The sequence below is a fragment of the Aquarana catesbeiana genome, linkage group LG09 (genome assembly GCF_042186555.1).
Source record: "Aquarana catesbeiana isolate 2022-GZ linkage group LG09, ASM4218655v1, whole genome shotgun sequence".
In the NCBI taxonomy this organism is placed as follows: domain Eukaryota; kingdom Metazoa; phylum Chordata; class Amphibia; order Anura; family Ranidae; genus Aquarana; species Aquarana catesbeiana.
In genome coordinates, this window is record NC_133332.1 from 226,989,775 (window position 1) to 227,012,899 (window position 23,125).

Sequence of the window (23,125 nt, forward strand, 5' to 3'; positions counted from 1 at the left end):
TTTCTACCAGTGGTTAGTTAGAGGTGGAGGAAGGACGGGATGGTAGGGGAAGTTGCTAATATCCTGGAGTCGGGCTTTAACAAAAACTGTTTGTTTTTTTCAGAATTTATCATCAGCCCCAGCTCACTGTGCTAACATTTTAATACATTAAGTCCACTGTGATTCCCACCCAAAAGGTATAATTTGGTCTAAGGTGAAAACTGGTGGGTGATCACCTTCTGGCTTAATAAACCTTTCAGAGAATCCACTGTTGGGATTTACTTTTAGTTGTTTGGGTCTCTCCACCATCAAGGCCATGATGCAGGTGGTTGGCTTTTGCAGTTTTTTAGTCTACAGTACATTATGTCTCATTAATGTGAGAAGTGTGACACCATCATTTGGTCTAAAGATTTATGTGGCCATTCATCGGAATAAGAATTCTGGTGGGGAGATATCTTCACTTGAGTCTCCGAGAGGGAACAGAAGCTAGTCAATACTTCTATTTGCCAACAACCCAGAAAATATTAATATTAAGCGGAATTTAGCTAAAACATTACAAATAAATAACTTTTTTGATCTGACTGAGCAACAACATTTGTAACTGTTTGAAAGGTCCCTACTTTTGTAAAGGCCTTTGAATGCTTCACTTAACAACTACTGACATTGGTTTTTAACTGTTTTGTTTATTCTTCAGAACATTATCAAGAAAGTCAGTGGGCAAAAGTTTGTGTACAAGTTTGTGTGTTATCCGGATCCCTGTGGAGAGGCCTCCAAGGATGATGGAAAAAGTAGGGATTCTGTGAATGAACTGGTCCAATCACTCAAGCCTGGAGACAGCTCCCCATACGTCCCTAAGATGGCGAGGAGCAGCCCCAAGACCAGCCGAAATGAGTATATGCGATCCGGCCTGTATTCCACCTTCACCATCCAGTCTCTGCAGACCCCACCCACCACGCATTCCAGGACTAGCAAACTGGAAGCTTTGCCTCCAGCTGAAGCTCCTCCCCTGCAGGAGGTCAGGAGTCAGAGCGTTGACATTCCACAGTATGAGTCCATGGATCAGAGTGACGCAGATCTTTCTCTGGAAGTCAACATCCACAGCAGCAAAGAACTTCAGCTACATGTAATGCCTACATATTATGTCATGTAATCTTATTACTCTACTACTTCCATATTTAAAGGGATCTTTCAGTTAAAAATGCAATTCTATGCAGCAAGTTATATGAAGCCAGAAAACAAATCCGGAGGTGCTAAAGTTTGAAAGGACACTAAGCTTGCCTATAGTTTGATTTTTATGTAATGCATTGCATCTAGATTTATTTCAGTCCTTTAGTTTTTAATGTGCATCTCCCTTAATGTGAGTGGGGGTGCATTAGGCATAGAGAGAGTGGTGCTAAAACCAAGGAACACACTTAGATACAGAGCCTTAAATATTGGCACTGAAGAGGCTTAGCTGGAAGGCTAAGCAAATACAAGATGGTAGGATGAAAATTAAAGCCATGTTCTCCAAAATGAGTAGCTTTAATTTAAAATACTGTATAATAATATGGCAGGGTGATCTCTTCCAGTCAACACAAATAAATTGTGGACAGCCTTTCCCATATCAAGGTCAGCAAGTCCACAATTTCCCCTTTAACATCTGTGGCTTTTGGTGTAGCTTTTCATACCTTACCACCCTGGGCACAGTGCCTTCTGGCAAATATGGCTCAAATGCAACCATATTGTGTCCCACATCAAGCATCATTTGAGAGTATCATCTACTGAGCGGGTTTAAAACACAACTCCAACAGAAGCTTTCTTTTTTCGTAGACTGAAAAAGGATTACAGTCTCCCATATCCTTTATTGCTTTCTGTTTGTCTTTACTTCTTGTCCCAAACATAGAAAAAACACCTGGTACCTGAAGGTACGGTGAGGAACCCCTTGGGGTCGTTAAAAGACAGATCAAACCGATAGTATAAAAGTAAACATTTTATTACAAAGTATCAATAATATACACGTGCAAACATTACATAAAGACCATAAAAGCCATATCTGATACCCTCATTGATACAACTGTATAGATGAATCACCATCCTGGTGCAAAGAACTGGCGACGATTGATACAGTGTATATAACACCTTACATGTTACGGACTGAGAGTCCTCCTTCAGAGGTTTTATGTTATTGATTCAATTGGGTATAAAATGTATGGCAAACAATTCACATAAAACAAATATCTGAAGGGATTGACTAGGTCAGGAAACTCATTGGTCAGTGAGGCACACACCCTTCAAATCCACCAGGTAGCCAAACCATATGTAGGAACTGGGGCTTGCTTCACTATGAGGACTCAAACATGGTGAGGCGCAAAGTGGTCACCCCACCAGTCCTGGAACCATTGCTTGTGGCACCAGATGCTGAGGGAGCGGTCGGTTATGAACAAGCACAATCCATTTGTAAGCAATGGTTCCAGGACTGGTGGGTGACCACTTTGCGCCCCACCATGTTTGAGTCCTCATAGTGAAGCAAGCCCTGATTCCTACATATGGTTTGGCTACCTGGTGGATTTGGAGGGTGTGTGCCCCACTGATCAATGACCTAGTCAATCCCTTCAGATATTTCTTATGTAAATTGTTTGCCATAAATTCTATACCCAGTTGAATCAATAACATAAAACCTCTGAAGAAGGACTCTCAGTCCGTAACATGTAAGGTGTTATATACATTGTAGCGATCGCCGCCAGTCCTTTGCACCAGGATGGTGATTCATCTATACAATTGTATCAATCAGGGTATCAGATTTGACTTTTATTCTCTTTATGTAATGTTTGCACATGTATATTATTGATACTTTGTAATAAAATTTATACTTTTAGGCCCCTTTCACACGATCAGACCGTTCAGGTCCGCCTGTCAGTTTTGATGGCGGACCTGAACGGGCGCTCCATGTTAGCCTATGGAGCGACGGATGTCAGCGGAGACGTGTCCGCTGACATCCGACCCCGTCCGATCCGCTAAAAGCAGACGGATGGCCCTATGTCCATGTTGTCCATTTTCATCCGATCCCTCCATAGGCGGCAGCGGCGCCTGACAAGCCCCTCCCTGCTCAGTGAGCAGAGAGGAACCTGTCATCCGCCGGCTCAGCAGAGATCAACGGATTGATCTCCCGCTGAGCCGGCGGACAGAGGCGGACTCCGTGGAAACGGAGTCCGCCTCATGTGAAAGTGGCCTTATACTATCGGTTTGATCTGTCTATTAACGACCTCGAGGGGTTCCTCACCGTACCTTCGGGTACCAGGTGTTTTTTCTATGTTTGCTATAATTGGGTCAGACAGACCAAACAATTTTACACACAGTCCCATCCCTCCCTGTATGTTTTGATACTTTTTGTCCCAGTGACTACACAAGAATTAAAACATCTCACCAGTGGGGGACATTTTCTCACTCTATCCAAAACTAAAAAGAAATATTTTGGCTCTACCAAATACTCCTTGCTATGCCAATATCTAACAGAATCATCACAAATGCTATTAATTAAGCTTTCATTGACTAATGCAGTGATGGCGAACCTTGGCACCCCAGATGTTTTGGAACTACATTTCCCATGATGCTCATCTACATTGCAGAGTGCATGAGCATCATGGGAAATGTAGTTCCAAAACATCTGGGGTGCCATGGTTCACCATCACTGGACTAGTGAGATGGCATGGAGGGTGTATGTGGGGTTGGGTTGGCTGTGAGAGAGAGCAACAAATCCTCAGCTATACAGAAAAAACTGTTGGGTATTTATAGGTTTCTTTTTGGACCTACTCTTATTGCATATTGTGGTAAAATTAGGGAGATGTTAAAGTGATTTTGTTCTTAGGCATCATTAGCTCACAAAAAAATATCTCTGGAATAAATATTTAGCTTCTGTAATGCTGAGTGCAAGCTCTAAAGAGAATTAACATGGTGTAGAGTGCACAGTGAATCCATTCATGTTGTATTGCACAATGCTGTCTCAGCTTGTATGTTTAAGCAAGGCATTGGGTGGTGCAATAGTGAATAATGGTGCCACCTTCCTAGCTGAACAATGAGGCAGGGCTGTGTGAATACCAAGACCAGTTGAACAGTTTTATAATTATTTTGCCAGGTAAAACAGTTGACAGAAATGAATTTCACCTGTGTATAGTAGTTGGGCTGAAGTTTCACTTAATTATGTTTAAACATTTTAGCAAATCTTAATTCTTACAATATCCTGTTTTTAATAGGACTGGAATTCTTCTTTAAAGAGCTTTACACATAACTTAATAAAAAATAATGTTCTTTAGCAAGGGATATACATTCCACACTAATAATTATGCTACCAAAATTAGAGTGTAATATAAATTGCCCCAGCAATTTTGCTGAAACCCAGAGCCCCTAAGCAGCAGTAAATCTTTAGGATGAATGATCCTTCAAAATATCTAAATGGTGAACAAAATACATATAAAGAGGAAAAATAGTGGCGCTACTACAGCATAATGCAATGAAAATTATGTAATGAAAAAAAGTGTGTAAATAAAAAATTGTCCACTGTAAAATATTAGGTGCAAAAAAATGTGATGAAACACTCAAAACACCAAGTGACTTTTTAAAGTGATTGAATCCAACAAAATGTCCATAAAATAAGATGAAAAATGTCCATATAATCAATGGTTAATTGCAAGTGTCTTCTTAATTTCTTCTGCCACACCAGAGTGTTCAGTAAATCCACTCCCTTAAGAAACGCACTTACCGACTCCAAAAGCTTTTATACCACACAAATAGGGTATGATCAGCAACCCAATATCCACCAGTGTGTATGGGAAACACTCCACATGTAAAATATTAATAAGGTGCTCCAATAGTGTAAAATTGTATGATCAATTTATTAAAAACACTATCAATCTTCAAAATCGCCGCTCACATATTACAAAATCCAAATAAGCAAAACTCAGTGCAATATCACAACACAGCAACTCAGCAAATGGATCACACAGCATAGGATTGTGGTCACGGCGGACCCGAGGTGTACAGGCGTCAGATTCTATGTTCTCACCCCCCTCCTCGGTAATTCGCCGGCAGATCAAAACACCACTATCTCAAAGGTAACAGCGTCATGCGTCACAGCCACGCCCCCGACATGTTTCGTCACAGATTCGACTTATTCATGGGATGCAGTTAACCATTGATTATATGGACATTTTTCATCTTATTTTATGGACATTTTGTTGGATTCAATCACTTTAAAAAGTCACTTGGTGTTTTGAGTGTTTCATCACATTTGTTTGCGCCTAGTATTTTTTTATTTACACACTTTTTTTCATTACATAATTTTCATTACATTATGCTGTAGTAGAGCCACTATTTTTCCTCTTTTTATGTATTTTGTTCACCATTTAGATATTTTGAAGGATTAGTCATCATTTAGCACTTTTTAGTTTATAGTGGCAGTTTTATATATGTATTTATTTATTTATTGAATTGTACACTTATTAAGTTCATTTGTGGCGCGGTGGTGGTAATTAGAGTAAGGGGCGGTTATACTTTATTACTTATAGCTATTTAGTAAATCTTTAGGCTGTCAACAGATCGGCCTCTAATGACTCTGATTTTCATCACAATGCCAATGCATGTGCAGAGCAGGATGAGACACTGTGTACTACTGAATTGAAAACCGTATAGACACTTATTTTTAAAGTTTTACATAGCTATACCTGCAAAAGAGGCCAGCCTGAAGTGATCTAGCAGGACGTAATTTTCTGACTAATGTTTGACTTATATTTTTGGTTTTCCCTAACACATTGGCACATATTATTGCCTCTTTTCCTATAGGTCACAGTGGACCCCCCAACTCCTGATATCAAAGTGGAGGATCCTCTTGAAGATGCATCCTCCGATGTAGAAGACCTCTCCGAACCCCAGGTCTTTCTGGCATCTCTTCCTGAGATAAAGACTATGAGCTCGGAGCAGCCGCTGGCTCAGGAGATCTTGGTTGTCATCAATTCTCCAGAGAAAGATGAAGTAAAAGCTAAGGATGATCTTCAGGAAGGAGAGAAGAAAGAGGAGGCACCTCCAGCAGCTCCGCCACAGGAAGGACATCCCGTTAAAGGGAAGAAGCCAAAAGACCTGGAAATCCCCTTCTCCACTGTGATTGGACAGGAAAAGATGAATGCTGCTGTTAACTCTTTGCTGGCACCTGGGAGTGCATCATCAGTCATCACCTCTCATTCACTGGTGAGTGAAACACAAAACAGAACTTGATGGATTTTCAGAATTCTGTTATAGATATTAACTGCAGTTTAGAAGTAGGCAGCACTATCTGTTTTTTAAACTCAAACAGGTTTGCGCTATGTGCTTTCCACTTGTCTCAAACCAGTAAAGTTTACTGGAGGTCAGAGTAAGGCAGAGCTATAGGATTGTTCTGTACTATCGGTGCTGCCTAGATGGGCTCACAACAGTGTTGCTTGCCTTTCCAAAAACATCCACTTTTGCTAATAAGGAGTATATTTCAGAAATGTTAACGGGAGATTCGTAGGAGGCAGCTTTAAATAATGATGTTGCCTTACTTTACTTATAGAGTTCTGCAGCATCCCTAAACCTCACAAGGTCTCATATCAGGGGTGCAAAACATCAGCCTTCATGCAGACAATATGGACAGTATACTCTGTGCTATCAGTGCTGCCTGGATTAACTAGCAAAGTGTTGCAGTATCACCTACACTCCCAATTTCTGCACTTCTGTTAATAAATATTCAATATATATAGAATATATGTATAGATATATATATCGATATATACAGTATCTCACAAACGTGAGTACACCCCTCACAATTTTGTAAATATTTTATTATATCTTTTCATGTGACAACACTGAAGAAATGACACTTTGCTACAATGTAAAGTAGTGAGTGTACAGCTTGTATAACAGTGTAAATTAGCTGTCCCCTCAAAATAACTCAACACAGCCATTAATATCTAAACCGCTGGCAACAAAAGTGAGTACACCCCTGAAAATGTTCAAATTGGGCTCAAAGTATCAATATTTTGTGTGGCCACCATTATTTTCCAGCACTGCCTTAACCCTCTTGGGCATGGAGTTTACCAGAGCTTCACAGGTTGTCACTGGAGTCCTCTTCTACTCCTCCATGACGACATCACAAAGCTGGTAGATGTTAGAGACCTTGCACTCCTCCACCTTCCATTTGGGGATGCCCCATAGATGCTCTATAGGGTTTAGGTCTGGAGACATGCTTGGCCAGTCCATCACCTTTACCCTCAGCTTCTTTAGAAAGGCAGTGGTCATCTTGGAGGTGTGTTTGGGGTCGTTATCATGATGGAATACTGCCCTGTGGCTCAGTCTCCAAAGGGAGGGGATCACGATCTGCTTCAGTATGTCACAGTACATGTTGGCATTCATGGTTCCCTCAATGAACTGTAGCTCCCCAGTGCCGGCAGCACTCATGCAGCCCCAGACCATGACACCCCCACCACAACGCTTGACTGTAGGCAAGACAAACTTGTCTTTGTACTCCTCACCTAATTGACGCCACACACGCTTGACACCATCTGAGCCAAATAAGTTTATCTTGGTCTCATCAGACCACAGGACATGGTTCCAGTAATCCATGTCCTTAGTCTGCTTGTCTTCAGCAAACTGTTTGCAGGCTTTCTTGTGCATCATCTTTAGAAGAGGCTTCCTTCTGGCACAACAGCCATGTAGACCAATTTAATGCATTGTGCGGGGTATGGTCTGAGCACTGACAGGCTGACCCCCTCACCCCTTCAACCTCTGCAACAATGCTGGCAGCACTCATATGTCTATTTCCGAAAGACAACCTCTGGATATGATGCTGAGCATGAGCACTTAACATCTTTGGTTGACCATAGCGAGGCCTGTTCTGAGTGAAACCTGTCCTGTTAAACCACTGTATGGTCTTGGCCACTGTGCTGCAGCTCAGTTTCAGGGTCTTGGCAATCTTCTTATAGCCTAGGCCATCTTTATGTAGAGCAACAATCCTTTTTTCAGATCCTCAGAGAGTTCTTTGCCATGAGGTGCCATGTTGAACTTTCAGTGACCAGTATGAGAGAGTGAGAGCGATAACACCAAATTTAACACACCTGCTCCCCAATCACACCTGAGACCTTGTAACACTAACGAGTCACATGACACTGGGGAAGGAAAATGGCTAATTGGGCCCAATGTGGACATTTTCACTTAGGGGTGTACTCACTTTTGTTGCCAGCGGTTTAGACAATAATGGCTGTGTGTTGAGTTATTTTGAGAGGACAGCAAATTTACACTGTTATACAAGCTGTACACTCACTACTTTATATTGTAGCAAAGTGTCATTTCTTCAGTGGTGTCACATGAAAAGATATAGTAAAATATTTACAAAAATGTGAGGGGTGTAGTCATGTTTGTGAGATACTGTATATCTATCTATATATATATATATATATATATATATATATATAGAGAGAGAGAGAGAGAGAGAGAGAGAGAGAGAGAGAAATATATTCAGGAGATTAGAAGGAGACAGCACCAAACGTATATATTGGCACTTCCTGAGTGGACTGATGGAACTCTTCAGTATAAGCTTTCCCAACCTCTATCCAAACCTTTTGCTGTGACAAAAAAGTCAGATGTAGGCAGTGCCATCTTTTTTGTACCACTAGTGCCTCGTGACAAGACATCAAAAAGGTTAGATCCTTCTACTTTCCTCACATCTATCTGTACATCCTTGCTGTTGCAAGCTGCAGGTTACTGCAGTTCAGAATCAGACTGCATTAGCTCAACAAAATACACCCGAAAATTGCTCTATTCATTGGTGGGCGCAGCCCTACAGGGTATAGCCATCAAAGTGCAAGACAGACCTTGTTTAACAAATGAGCAGCAAAAATAGACTTACCGGTTTGTTCAATAAAGCTGGACATAGAAGAGCAGATGTCTCCTCAAATATCATGAATATGATGGGCAGGGAGGGACATCCTCTGCATTGATTTAACTGGCTAAGAAGGTGCACATATATGGTTCATACCTTTCTTCTTATTCTTAAGAAGAGGGGAATGGGAAATTTCCTAGCAGGTGCACAATCTCTGACTAATAATGATATTGTGATGGTTGGATGTTCTCATAATCACCCTCACTGGGTAACTCTAAGTGGCTTCACCCACCCAAGCTATGGGGTATTGATTCAGATGCAGGATCAGACTACTTCTTGCCAACCTAAGTCAGTGCAAAAAATATTAATAATGTGCAAAGTGTCTTTAGCAGCCAGTTAGGTTTCAGCTGTCTAGAATCACAACAGTAAAACTACATTCCAATTGGATACCAAGGGTTACTGCACTTTTTGTCTTGAAGCCAGAAAGACTGGTAGATAAAGTCCACTTTCATTACAAAACAACAATTGAAAGTCCTTTAATCTTTGTGTTTTCAGACTCCTTTGCTGCTTACTCCAAGCTCCCTGCCTCCTTCCATCCACTTCTGGAGTACACTCAGCCCAATAGCTCCCCGGAGTCCAGCCAAGCTGTCCTTCCAGGTAATACTTTGTTTCATGCAATGTTGGTGAAGTATAAATACAGCTTAATCTACCAACTGTTCCACGCTAGATAATTTGTCTGTTAAAGTGGTTTTAAACCCTTACATATGTCCAGTGAGGTGAATGGCCTCAGATTATACACAGAGATGAAACAAATCCTCCTAAGTTGTACTTGTCTATCTAAAGCAGTATGTCCCCTACATCCAATCAAAGTACAGAATTTACACAGGATCTTTCAGCTCTAAAAAGCAAGGGGCAGAGAGCTAAAGTTACATCAGTGATGAGAGCTCTGAGAGCTGATTGGAGGGACGAGACACACCCCCTGCATTCAGCACACACAAGAACAGAGCTGAGGCTGTCAATCAGCTGGAGTTCCCTCCCCTGTCACCATTTTACTCTTGGTGTCAGGAAAACTCATCAGCAGTGACTCAAGCTTATAGCAGAGGAACAGGACAGCGGACAGAAATGAAACTTAGTGCTCTGGATTGGGACAAGTACACACTATAAAGGGATATGCTTTGTTCATATTTCATGTCTGGGGTTTACAACCACTTCAAGTGTAGAAGCTGTCACTAGAATCTACTAGAATGAATCTACATTTTACTGCTTTTATACTTTATTATTTTCTTTGCTCAGACTCATATTCTTAAAGGAAACCTGTGCTTAAAGAAATACGAGGAATGGCATTGCTGAATTCTCTTTCTGAAAATTCCAGTGGCCTTCCCCAATCTCTGACCCAGAACAAGTACAGTGGGGAAAATAATTATTTGATCCCCTGCAGATTTTGTAAGTGAGCCCACTTACAAAGAAATGAACGGTCTATAATTGTTATCATAGGTGTATTTTAAATGATAGAGACAGAATATCAACCAAAAATCCAGAAAAAACACCTGATACAAATGTTATACATTGAGTTGCAGTTCAGTGAGTAAAATAAGTATTTGATCCCCAAGCAAAACATGACTTAGTACTTGGTGGAGAAACCCTTGTTGGCAAGCACAGAGGTAAGACATTTCTTGTACTTGGTTACCAGGTTTGCACACATCTCAGGAAGGATTTTGGTCCACTCTTCTTTACAGATCTTCTCTGAATCCTTAAGATTTCTTGGCTGTCGCCTGGCAACTCGAAGTTTCAGCTCCCTCCATAAATTTTCTATAGGATTAAGGTCTGGGGGCTGGCTAGGCCACTCTATGACTTTAATGTGCTTCTTCTTGAGTCACTCCTTTGTTGCCTTAGCGGTATGTTTTGGGTCATTGTCATGCTGGAAGACCCATCCATGAACCATCTTTAGTGTTCTGGCTGAGGAAAGAAGGTTCTTATCCAAGATTTTACAAAAAAATTGCCCCATCCATTGGTCCCTCAATGCATCAAAGTCGGCCTGTACATTTAACAGAGAAACAGCCTCAAAGCATAATGTTTCCACCGCCTTGCTTAACGGTAGACGTAGTGTTCTTCTTCTGTAGATGCACCTTCTTGAAGAGGGGGACCTTGCGGGGCGCTGCAGAATTTCAATCCATGGTGGCGTATTGTGTTACCAATGGTTTGTTTGGTGATTGTGGTCCCAACTGCCTTGAGATCATTCACAAGCTCCTCCCGTGTTGTTCTGGGCTGATCCTTCCCTTTTCTTATGATCCTCACCCCTTGAGGCAAAATCCTGCATGGAGCTCAGACTGAGAGCGATTGATGGTTATTTTTTATTTGTTCCATTTGAGCATAATCACTCCGACAGTTGTCTCCTTCTCACCAAGCTTCTTGCTGATGGTCTTGTAGCCCATTCCAGCCTTGTGCAGGTCTACAATCTTGTCCCTGACATTCTTTGACAGCTCTTTGGTCTTGCCCATGATAGTAAGGTTTGAATGGAGGAAAGAGATTCTGTGGACAGGTGTCTTTTATACACATAACGGGTTGTCGTTAGAAGCACCTTCTTAAATTGACAGGACTAATCTGTGTACCACATGAGAACATACTGTAGCCAGTCTGTGGGTGCCAGAATTATTGTTGGTTGGTAAGGGCTCAAATACTTATTTTACTCACTGAACTGCAACTCAATTTATAACATTTGTATTATGTGTTTTTTCTGGATTTTTGGTTGATATTCTGTCTCTATCATTTAAAATACACCTATGATAACAAATATAGACCCCTCATGTCTTTGCAAGTGGGCAAACTTACAAAATCTGCAGGGGATCAAATAATTATTTTCCCTACTGTATGCAAATAAGGAGTTCAGACAATACTGCCAGTATGCTTGTTCCAGATCAGTGACTCAGAAATTACTGAAGTCATAGACAGCCCGTCAACTAGCTTTTTCATAAGACGTTCAGCAGTGGCAGTTTCCATATTTCCCTTAGTGGTTAATTGTACACATTTTTATTGCTGTATTTTTACATAGATTTGTAAACAGTTATCTAAATATTATTTGCATAACAAGGAATGTGACCAGTATCCCTTCTTAAAGGATAAATTCACCTTTTGTAACATGTTACATGTTACACCCATTTTCAAGGTGCAACATGCTACAGATGTACTAGCATGTAAGCATTGTCAGGCCTGTTCGCAGGTGTTAAGGTGGCTTAAGGCCAAACATTTTAACTAAATTTACCCTCTGCTCTCTATTTGTCTTAGTGACCATTGTCCCTGGGACAAAAAGTAGAACAGGAGATGAGGGAGAATCTTGCAATGAGGAGTTCTGTTCCATTGACAACTGTTATAGAGGGACTTTCCCCTCACTTTGGAGAGATTCTCTCTTACTTCCTGTTGTGACAGAGTAAAAAATTAAACAAATAAATAAAGAAGAAAAAAATAGTTAGGGGTTTTACTATACCCTACTTTATCCCTTCAGGTCCACCTTAAAGGAATTCCTGAACTGTTTTTGACAGAATGGGAAAAGGGTGCCTCTGTCAGGTTTTGTGTCATAGTATCTCAATCCTTGACATAGCTATGGAGCAAACAGCGGAGCTGGTGTTTCTGTCTCCTGCAGGGAGGAATGTCATTTGAGCTTTGTGAAAGGACAGAAATTGGATATTTCATATGTATAGGTAGCATAACCCAAAATCTCTCTTGAATTGCAGTTCCCAGCCAATGGAAACAGCCAGATCCATGTTCCAACTCTCAGTGTTGATGGGCTGTCCACCCCTGTTGTGCTATCTCCTGGACCTCAGAAGCCATAAGGAACTCATAGAGCTGTGACCTCCTAAGACTTTTTAAATACACAATGTTTGATCTCTTAACGCACCAACACCCATGCGGCCTGCCTTGGGATCTATGATAGCTTTTTGTCTGCGTTATCTGTTGAAAGAGATGTAATTTTTGTGTTGTAACACCTGCTCGGACACACTCTGCCTTTCCCCTTGGTAGATGACTCTACGTCATCCATGATGTAATCTTGAATGCATCAAGTTACACAAAAGAGGAAGACCTTATGTATGGGCTCGTCTGAGGACCACAGATGTCCGCGCACTCCCAAACTTGTTGACCAAGAAAAGGTTTACGTATACGGAGGTCTGTGAAGCAAGTATAGATCCAGTATGTATGCGTGGGAGCTCAAAGTGACAAACAACAGATGTTGTTCAAGAGCACAGTAATATTGCAAATCATGTATTTGTGAACAAAACAGGAATGTGACTCTAGGTCAAGAGATGAAATATGTTTTTGTGACACAAAGGTGATCACTGGTTTTTCAGGTCGAGAGGTTTTTATTTTTATTTTTTTGTGTGGTGGTTGAGGAACCATACACCAACACCTAGGAACTTCTCCCTCAAGAAATATTGTTTGAATGCCACAAAAAACACTGGATGTACAATGTGCTCAGCTTTGCAAGATGCAGGTTGAAAATTTATTTTGTTAAACCAAACTTACAGAGCCTCCATTATACTCACCGAAATTTTTTATAAGACTTTTCCTCAACTTTTGCTTTCCATGAGCAGCACAAAATAACAGGTTCAGATTTTAAAAGACTAATAAAAGTGAGCCTGTTCCCAGCATAGAAGGGGATTAGAAATCTTAATATCATTGTCTGCTGAGATGAAGAACAAAGAAAAAGATGAAGTTTAGGGAAAAATGTATTCCAAATAATGCCGGTCTTTTTAAAAACAAATTGTTTTCATATGGGAGGACGAGCCTAAATCTGAAAGAGATCGAAAAAGAGATGACTTTCACTGGTTACATAGAAACCAAAAGAAAGACACTCAAAAAAGAGCGTGAGGGAATCTTTGAGGAAATGTTCAAGGTTTGAGTAAATAATAAAGTTGGCAAATACAAAAGGGGCCTACTGTCTGGATACAAGATGGCTGAAAGAACGAACTTGGAAAAAAAAGATGAATGCCACGTAGTTCTAGTAATGTTGCTTTCCTCCAAAATAGGCAAGGTTTGATCTACTTCATGGGAGACGTGACATCTTCTTTAATATATGAAAATGTTTATTTATTACTTAGCACAGATGACCTACTGGTGTTTTCCTGGGTGTGATTTTTGCTAGGAAGACCAATCTTTTGTTTTTGGGGTGTGAAATCTATGTTACATCTGTAACAAGATCCTGGAACACTGAGCCTATCACACATTACAATTTGTCACCTCATCTCGTCAAGCAGCAAAAGATTTAGCTGCAAAAAAAAAAAAGACTAAATTTAGACTTTGTGTTACCAACCATGGTTTTTTTTTCTTTTCTACTGAAATGTTTAACTGTCTCTGCACCGCCTTTTACGGTGTCATTTGTCCCTCTCTGTAGGGCACATAAAGAGCAGGTTCTTTCATGCACTTTTTTTTAGCTGTCACATGTAGATATTGCTAAAGCCCTAAAAAAAAGTTGGGATAGCCCACCCGATGCAGATATTTCAGTATTTGGTAGATGCTGGTGAGCTTAATCATCTATTTTTAAAATTTTTTTTAAAGAGATAGTTCCAAGCTCTGCTTTTCCAAGCTTTAGAGTCCTGTGGTTCCTACTATAGCACCCATACTGGATGAGTGCTACTTTGTTTAGTCACCTCCCGCTTTATTATATTTCTTCGGAACACCATTTTTGTAAGAAACTCAGAGGAGGTTCTAAAGGGGAGAGAGAGAGAGAAGGACCCTTATAATAGCTGCAACAAAAAGTTGGGGCAGGAGGTAACTGAACATTTTGTTAAACCCAAAAAACAAAATTCAATATGTTGCAGCTTACCTAGTCTTAAAGTATAAAGGCAAAACTTTTTTTTTAAGTTTTGGACAGAGTGGAGATGGATTAAACCGCTTGTTATTTTTTATTGCGTTCTGTACCCTGTTAAGAAGATTCACCCTCTCTATTTGTCCTGTTTACCATTTTCACTAAGAGTAAAAGAAAATCCCAAATTTTGGGTTGTCCCCAGAAAGGTAATAGAGAGGAAATCTTCCAATGGGGACACTAGTTCTGGTGACCAGTGGGTCTCCAAGAAATTCACATAATTTGCAGGGATTTCCTCTCACTTCCTGTTTGGCTATGGGGCAAGAAGTGAAGGGAAATCTTCACAACGGGACACAGATGGCTAAAAAAAAAAATCTGACAGGGGTTATAACCTTCCCTTGCTCTTTCCAAAATGAAAAAAAAAGTTTTGCCTATAGTTCTTAAATGTGGTGGCTGCAATCTGTTTCTCTTTTTTTCCTCGATTTGTACTTGGCGATCTGGTCAGTAACACACTTTGTCTTACAGGTGTCTCCACTCCCCTGGAGGAACAACTAAGACACCTTTGGACAACAGCATTGTCAGTCTAGTGGGAGGGTATTGTTATGCCGCGTACACACGAGCGGACTTCTCGTGGGACTGAACTCCGAAGGGCTTTTCGACGAAGTTCCAACGAAACGGACTTGCCTACACACGATCACACCAAAGTCCAATCGTTTCGAACGTGATGACGTACGACTGGACTAGAATAAGGAAGTTCATATCCGGTAGCCAATAGCTGCCCTTGCGTCATTTTTGGTCCATTGGACTAGCATACAGACGAACGAATGGAGTCCGTCGGAAAGATTTGAAACATGTTCTATTTCTAGGTCCGTCGTAATTTTCGACAGAAAAGGTCCGATGAAGGTCCGATGAAGCCCACACACGATCGGAATGTTCAACGGAATCGTTCCGTCAGACCTTTTCTGCCAGAAAGTCCGCTCATGTGTACACAGCATTAGATGTACTAGCAGATTTAGATGGACTTGAACGTCAGCTTACACTTTTTAAACAGGAAGTATAGATTTGTGAACAAAACAAACATTCAGGCTGGGTTCACACTGTAGCACGGAGCGGCTCACAGCAGGGGTCCGGTGCATCCCCGTTCACAGTTTCAGGTCTGATTTCAGTCTGAATTTTGCACTTAATTCAGACCTGAAACAGACCAGAAGATGCACAGGACTCCTGTGCAATTCACACCAGAGCCACTCCTGAGATGTGTGAACCGTCCTTATAGAGAGCTGGTTACAATCTCCTGATATGCAAATTGGATGTGGGGAAACACTCATCCAATTTGCATAAGTGTGAACCCAGCCTCATAATCACCTTTATGCTACAGTATCCGTGCAATGCTGCAGCTGTCCCACGTCAGCTCAAAGCTCAAGAACTGAGCTGCTGATTGCTCAGTTTTCAGTCTACTTTTCAGTCTACTCGGAGCAGAGAGCAGTGACTGTTAGTCTCTACTCTGCTCCTCCAGTGCTCACTGGAGCACCGGGCAGGGGAGGGGGCGGGCGCAGCTGGCTCCGGCTCTTAGCTGCGCACTGAGAGGCAGAGCCAACTGTCAATCAGGCAGCGTGTGGATTCCAACAATATTGTCAAAATCCTTCCAGAGCCTGGAGCGGCTTTTCCCTGGCAGTTGATAGCAAGCAATAGCTTACTATCAACTGATTGTGGATCACAGGAGAGCAAAAGTAAATGCATTCCTTTGACCCACAAGAGAAAAAGCCAAAAAAAGCTGGTCATATATTTCTTTTTAACAGCTACAGCAACTGTTTTTTTCTTCTGGGATAAAGTTTTTATATAAATAAATAAGAGCTCACCATTGTAAGCACCCATGTCAGTGTTTAATGATTTGTCTCTACCCTCTAAGTGCCACATTTGCTGGACAGGTTCAGTAAAAGGAAGCTGAAAAATAACAGACCAGGTGAAAATAAAGGCATCTAAGAATTGGTAAGCTGCAATATATTATTTTTGTTATTGGTTTTGGGTTTAATACCACTTTAAATTACCGTATATCCAGCCTAAGGTAAAAGATCTGTCTTGGGTGGACTTTGCCTTAAGGCTCGGTTCACATACAATATATGTGAATTGGAGGTGTTTTGAACCACATCCGATCTGCATAACATGTGAACCGAACAGCTTTCAATGAAGCCGGTTCACATATGTCCGGGGCTACTGTGGTCCATTTTTAAGGAGTCCTGTTTGTTTTTCAGTCCGGTTCATGAGCGATTTCAAGTAAAAATTCACACCTGAATCGATGAACAAAATTGCATCGGACTCCTTTTAAAAAACGTGCTGAAACCGTAGCCTGACATGTGAACCAAGCCTTATTGTTTGCTGTGGAAAGTATTGTCATTTTTCCTCTAGCTGCCTCATTGACCAGCTGTCTTAGTTCTTTTATCACGCATTTGAGTGATGCCAAAGACAGAGTAGTGAAGCATCTGAAAAGAAATCGTCTCTGTTTTTTATAACATCCAATCAGGTTCCAGCTGTCATCTCTCTAATGCAGGTTAGAAAGTGAAAGGAACAAACTTATTGGTGCAGCACCTACACTTTTTGGAATCAAAATATTGCACTGTCATCCCTTTCACCTAAAAAAAAAAAAAAGTGTATATCTTTTCCAGCAATATTTCACTAGTGAAGAAGGATGCTTTTTTTTTTTTTTATTTATTTATTTTTGGTCAGTCTAGCTTTTTTATGTCAGTGCTTTTTTAAATCACTGTTAGCCCAGGTTCACACAGACAGCAGGATTGAAATCGTGAGAGTTCAGCTGAACTCGCACGATTTCATTCCCGCATGTCAGCCTGACTTCGGGGGCGATTTCAGAGACATCTGTGCGGGTTCCACAGATGTCTATACAAATCGCACCCCAAAGTCACCAAAAGTAGTACAGAAATTACTTTTGAGAATTGGTGCGGCGTTGCACCGATTCGGACAGCGCCATTGTCGGCAATTACCGCCGATTTGGCATGTTATATCACATGCCAAATCGCATCAATGGGAACCTAGGCTTAAAGATATTCAAAAAATCATGGGAAAATGCAGCGTAGTGTGAAAGGAAAAACCTGTGATGTTTATAGATGAGCCACTTTCCCAACACAAACTTTGAAACGTATTTAATATACAGGAGAAAGGTCAGTCGCCACAACAGCAGTCACTTGGTTCATAGCAACTAATCAGCCCTAAGCCTGCTGTTGTCAGATGTTGTCAGATCAGGTAAAGGAGCAATCCAATTGGGTGAGCTGTTGTATATTGCACATGGGAACTTTGCCTTGTTCTACTGCATAGGCTTATGTCCAGCCTCTCTTTTGGCACAAGAAGGGAGTGGAGGGGAATCTCCCCAATGGGCATGCATCAAGAGGAAATCACTTTCTTTAGTAGAATGAAGAAAAGTTGGAACCTTTTACCAGATTTTTAATGCTCTCTGTGTCCCTGTTAGAATTTTTTCCTCTTCACGTCATGGCCACCAAGACAGGAAACAAGGATACATTTCCCAGAATGGGGGCAGAGCAAAAAAAAAAAACTGACAGAAGTTCAGTTCCCATATCCTATGCCAGTGATAGCGAATCTTGGCCTCCCAGATGTTTTGGAACTATATTTCCCATGATGCTCAACTACAGTAAGAACTTGGTTTGCTAGCATAATTCGTTCCAGAAGCATGCTTGTAATCCAAAGCACTCTTAGGCCTGATTCACACCTATGCATTTTTTATTGCTTTTTGCATTTTGCAGATTTGCACTACAGCCCATTTAACATGGTTTCCTATGGAACACGTTCTGTAGTTCAAATTTGCAAAATGCAAAAAGCACTAAAAATGCATAGGTGTGAATCAGGCCTTATATCAAAGCAAATTTTCCTATAGGAAATAATGGAAACGCAGATAATTCGTTCCACAACCATTTATTCATATAAAAATTATCAAAATATGAGCATAAGCTCATATTAATACTGTACAGTACTGTAGTAGGAATACTACTGTACTGTACCTCTGTGTTCAAAAAAGAAAAAGAAGAATCACAGTTTTAATGTAAAAAAAAAAAAAAAAAAAGAATTACACTCTGGAGCTCATTCATGTAAAGCTGCCAGAGGTTCGGGGGCGATGGTGTCTCCCAGCACTTTCTGGAGAACTCGGAGACACTCGGGAACTTTTGACATCACTTCCGGGTGCTCCGAACGCATGTTACGCCCGCCCCACCCAGCTGGGAGTGTCTCTGGGTGCAGCTTTACTGTACATATACACAGCGGCATTACATGGATAAACACCAGACTCCTTAACATTGTGAGTGTAATTCTTTTGTTCTTACAGTAAAACTGCTCATATATCAAGACAAAATTATAAAAAAATGTTGATCGTCTTTCAAAATGCTTGTATACCGCGTTACTTGTAAACCAAGGTATTACTGTATACTGCAGAGTGCATGAGAATCATGGGAAATGTAGTTCCAAAACATCTGGGGTGCCAAGGTTCACCATCACTGCCCTATGCAAATAGTAAATAAATATTTGGCTGGAATTCCACTAAGGCATTTAGCACTAAACGAGGCAATGTGTAACGCATACCAACCAACCAATCTTCACCATGTCCTGTCTGAGAACAGTAATCTGAAATGCAGTTGGTTGCTTTGGAATTTGCCTTTGCACATAACCCATGCACTTTGTACTACCTTACTAAGCTGAGTCAGCCGAACTGCATCAGTATTCCTGCATATTGCCTTTATTTTCATCAGTGTAGACATGAGCGATGAGTAGGTTTAGCATACTTTATCCTTATCTGGGCATGTTTTGTCCAATACAGAAGGATTTCTGCCTCTTGTCACTTTACCAAATCACCAGTAAACGTAAATTGTAGAAGTGCCGCCAGTTTGAAGGCTTTACCGGTGCAGTGAATGCTTTGTTTTAGCCATTTTAAACCGAGACAGAACTTTATAACATCAAGGCAGGAGAAAAGTGGAGATGTTGCTTGTAGCAATCATTCTGGGGTTTCCTTTCATTATCTTTCCAACTTAAAACAGCTGGAGTCTGATTGCTTGCTAAGGTCATCTGATTGTATCTGAGTGTGAGGGGACATTTTTTTTAACCTGTTTTCATTTAAAATGGCCAAGTAGCATAACCACTTTATCATTTGATATCATTTTCAGTGTTTTTCCATGCCAATTGACAGCTAAAGGTAAATTTAAATTTTAGGTGCTGTTTGTGGCTACTCCTCCTCTGCAAGGTGTCATAAATAAGAAGATTTAAAGCAACGCTTAGTTGCCGTGGTCCATATATAGATGTCTCTGCTAAAATCCTGCATGATCTAGGCCAGTGATGGCGAACCTTGGCATCCCAGATGTTTTGGAACTACATTTCCCATGATGCTCATGCACTCTGCAGTGTAGGTGAGCATCATGGGAAATGTAGTTCCAAAACATCTGGGGTGCCAAGGTTCGCCATCACTGATCTAGGCTGTTTAAGAATGAGGGAATGAAGAGGGTGAGTGCAAGCTTGGATAGGCTTATTCCGCAAACAGCGATTGGTGTGTCAAAAGTGTCGAAACCTATAGCCACCAATTTAGAAACCAGCTGACATTAAGTGGTTGTAAATCCTTACATATACCCAGTAAAGTGACTGGCCTCAGGTAATACACGGAGATAAAACAAATCCTCCTACATAAGTTGTACCTGTTTATTTGCAGTCTTCTATTCACTACATTTATTCAAAGTCCAGAATTTATATAGCTTGTCCGAGCTGCCAGTGGCGGAGTGCTGCAGTTACACTCTGCAGGGCTCAGTGAGGAGAGTGCTGAGAGCTGATTGGAGGGAAGAGACACCCCCCCTTCACACGGCGCACAGGAACAGAGCTGAGGCTGTCAATCAGCTGAAGGTCCCTCCCCTGTCACTAATTGTCTCTTGGTTTCAGGAAAACTTGTCAGAAATGATTCATGCTGATAGCAGAGGAATGAAGCAGCAGACAGAAATGACACTTAGGTCTTTTTCACACCTATGCAGGATGCAGTTGATGCATATTTCAGGTGCAATGCATGTTTTTGATCTATTGAAGTCTATGAAACCAAAAACACAATCTGCTGGTCCCTGGCCCTTTCCATAAAATGCACAGACGTGAACGTGACCCATAGTGAACTATGTTAAACGGATTGTAGTGTTTATGCAAAACTGAAAATGCACTAAAAAATACATAGGTGTGAACCAGGCCTATAAGCTCTTAATTAAGACAAGTGCACAGTATAGAGGGATGTTCTTTGTTTTTATTTCATTATGGAGGTTTACAACCACTTTATGCATTTTAAAATCAGATTGGTTGCTATGGTTTACTGCTCTTTGTACATTATAACTGCCTTTGGCACATTCTGATTGCCCGGTAGTGCCTGAGGGTGCCAAGCGCTTGATTTTAACATACTGTCTGCTTCCCTGTTGCAAGGAAAATAGCTAAAACTGTTAACTGGTTATCTACACATTTGTGAAATGATTTCCTGCCTTTTTATGAAATTAGGTCTTTGTTAAAGGTCATCTCCCCCCAAAAGCGATATTTCAGTTCTGTGTTCTTACTAGCAAGCTGAATCACGCACTGCCTCCTTACGTCACCCTGCTACTTCAGCGGCAAGATATCCTTACTGAAACCCTTGGTTCTGTCAAGCTGCCCGGAAAACACATTCCGTCGGTGTTGAATACTTTGTTTAATGCCCTTGCCCTTTTTAGCTTTTTAACCTGTTTTTACATGGATTCACATTGGCTCATATGGAGAAATAAAAGCACAGCACAAATATATCAAATTGATCTTGATTTCAAAAGCCTGTGTACACTAGCCCTTAGCTGGCCATAAACACAATATACCAATTTGGCAAAAAGGATCATAGAGTGATCTTCCTGGTAAGTCTGTGGCCCTCTTTAGGGCATTGTTTAAGAAGACAAAAACGTGACCAATACAGGGGAAATCTTGCTATTGAAGTTTCTGAGGAATGTGACAAGCCGGCAGGTAATTTGAAAAACTGAAATATAAATGAGTATAATAATACAATCTGGTTGTACACACTTTCCAGAGAAAGCCCTATACCAGGTTGATTCATGATGTGTTTTATTGAATGTGTCACTTTATTATTAATTGTAATGATCATTGTATAGTTTGGCTTTATTTGTAGGTTAGTTTACGATTGGTTGGCAACCACAAATCCCTACAGTTGCTATAAATGCCTCCTTTTGCAATCCTTTTTATCTGTTTTGCAGAACGTAGTTCCTACTATGCTACTCTGTACTTTGTGTATGTATATAATCTAATATTTGTTGTGTACCCCTCCTCCCCTTTCTTTAGCCAATCACGGAAGAGTATCACATTCCCTCTTGGTGATTGAGGTCACCTATTCCAAAGATCTCCTCAGGAATGTTCCACAGATGCCAGACAGAGGGGGAGCCTAGGAACACCTCTTCTCTATTGACTTTTCAGGGTAACTTTTTGTTTTTGTGTTTTATTTCTTGGAGCGTGTGACACCCGAGGCTCCCCCTCTATATTCCTAAGGCCTTTTTCTTAATCACAAGGGCGTCTTGTCCTTGAAAGGGCTTCTGGGGAAAAAAAAAACTTTTCCTAAGTAGTGTGGCCCGTACCGGCTTTGTTTTAACGGGATCACAAGTTGGTTTTTCCAGCGTTTTCTTCAGCTGACTATCTAATGTTCTACTGTAGTCTTTGCTGCTGGAGTCTCCAAGCACAACTGGTGGGTCTGGATCAAGTTCTTACTAAGCTGAGCCTTTGTCTTAAGGTGTCAGAAGCTGTGACGTGGCTTTACATATGCTGACCATATTGTGTTGTATATTTTATATTCATTGGCAAAGAACATTTGTCTGTTACAATTGTGTCTAGAAAAGAATGACTAAATTTATGTGTGAGATGAGACTAAAGTTTAGAGAAAGTGTGCAATAGAAGTTTATTCTAATGGACAAGGGAAACCTTAAAGAGTACCTGTCACTTTTGAAGGTAGCCACCAATCATTTGGATGCAAGGTATGAACTTTTCTAAGCTTCTTTACTGGCCAACCAAAAACAGTTTTGAGAGCTACAGTAACAATTGGCTGCATGGCTTAGAGTTTGGCCTACCATGCCTGTTTTAGGTCATCCCTAATACATACCTGTATTTGTCCCTCTTACAAAATCTATTTCCCACCGACTACCAACTATAAGTTCCTTTTCAGACTCCCCATTCTTCCAAAGTTTAGTGATGTCAGGCTTGGGGATAGAGGATTGATGCTAAGGGGGTTAAGGGAGGTAGGTGCTTTTGGAAGAAAAACTATTAAGAAATTTCTGCAGCAGCATAAGGGGCAAACATTTTAGCAAATTACATTTCGGCACTAATAAATTATACTTTAATGAAAACCTTCATTTTTTCAAATCTTACCCCTAAACGTGAACACACTGAACTCCAGGCAAATTGGTACATACACAGTTGAAATACATATACAGCAGCTATTT

The 23,125-nt window shown here is 40.9% G+C and overlaps 1 protein-coding gene across 4 annotated transcripts in view; it reads left to right on the top strand.

The window, feature by feature from the left end:
• Positions 1–22,400, top strand: part of ELK1 (ETS transcription factor ELK1) — a 45,783-nt gene extending 23,383 nt beyond the window's left edge. For all 4 annotated transcript variants that reach the window (XM_073599880.1, XM_073599881.1, XM_073599882.1 and 1 more), the window contains 4 exons: positions 674–1,102; positions 5,794–6,195; positions 9,398–9,499; positions 12,571–22,400. In XM_073599880.1, coding sequence (XP_073455981.1) covers positions 674–1,102; positions 5,794–6,195; positions 9,398–9,499; positions 12,571–12,669 — 1,032 coding nt within the window. In that variant the 3' untranslated portion in view covers positions 12,670–22,400. The remainder of the gene's footprint in view (positions 1–673; positions 1,103–5,793; positions 6,196–9,397; positions 9,500–12,570) is intronic.
• The last annotated feature ends 725 nt before the right edge of the window (positions 22,401–23,125 follow it).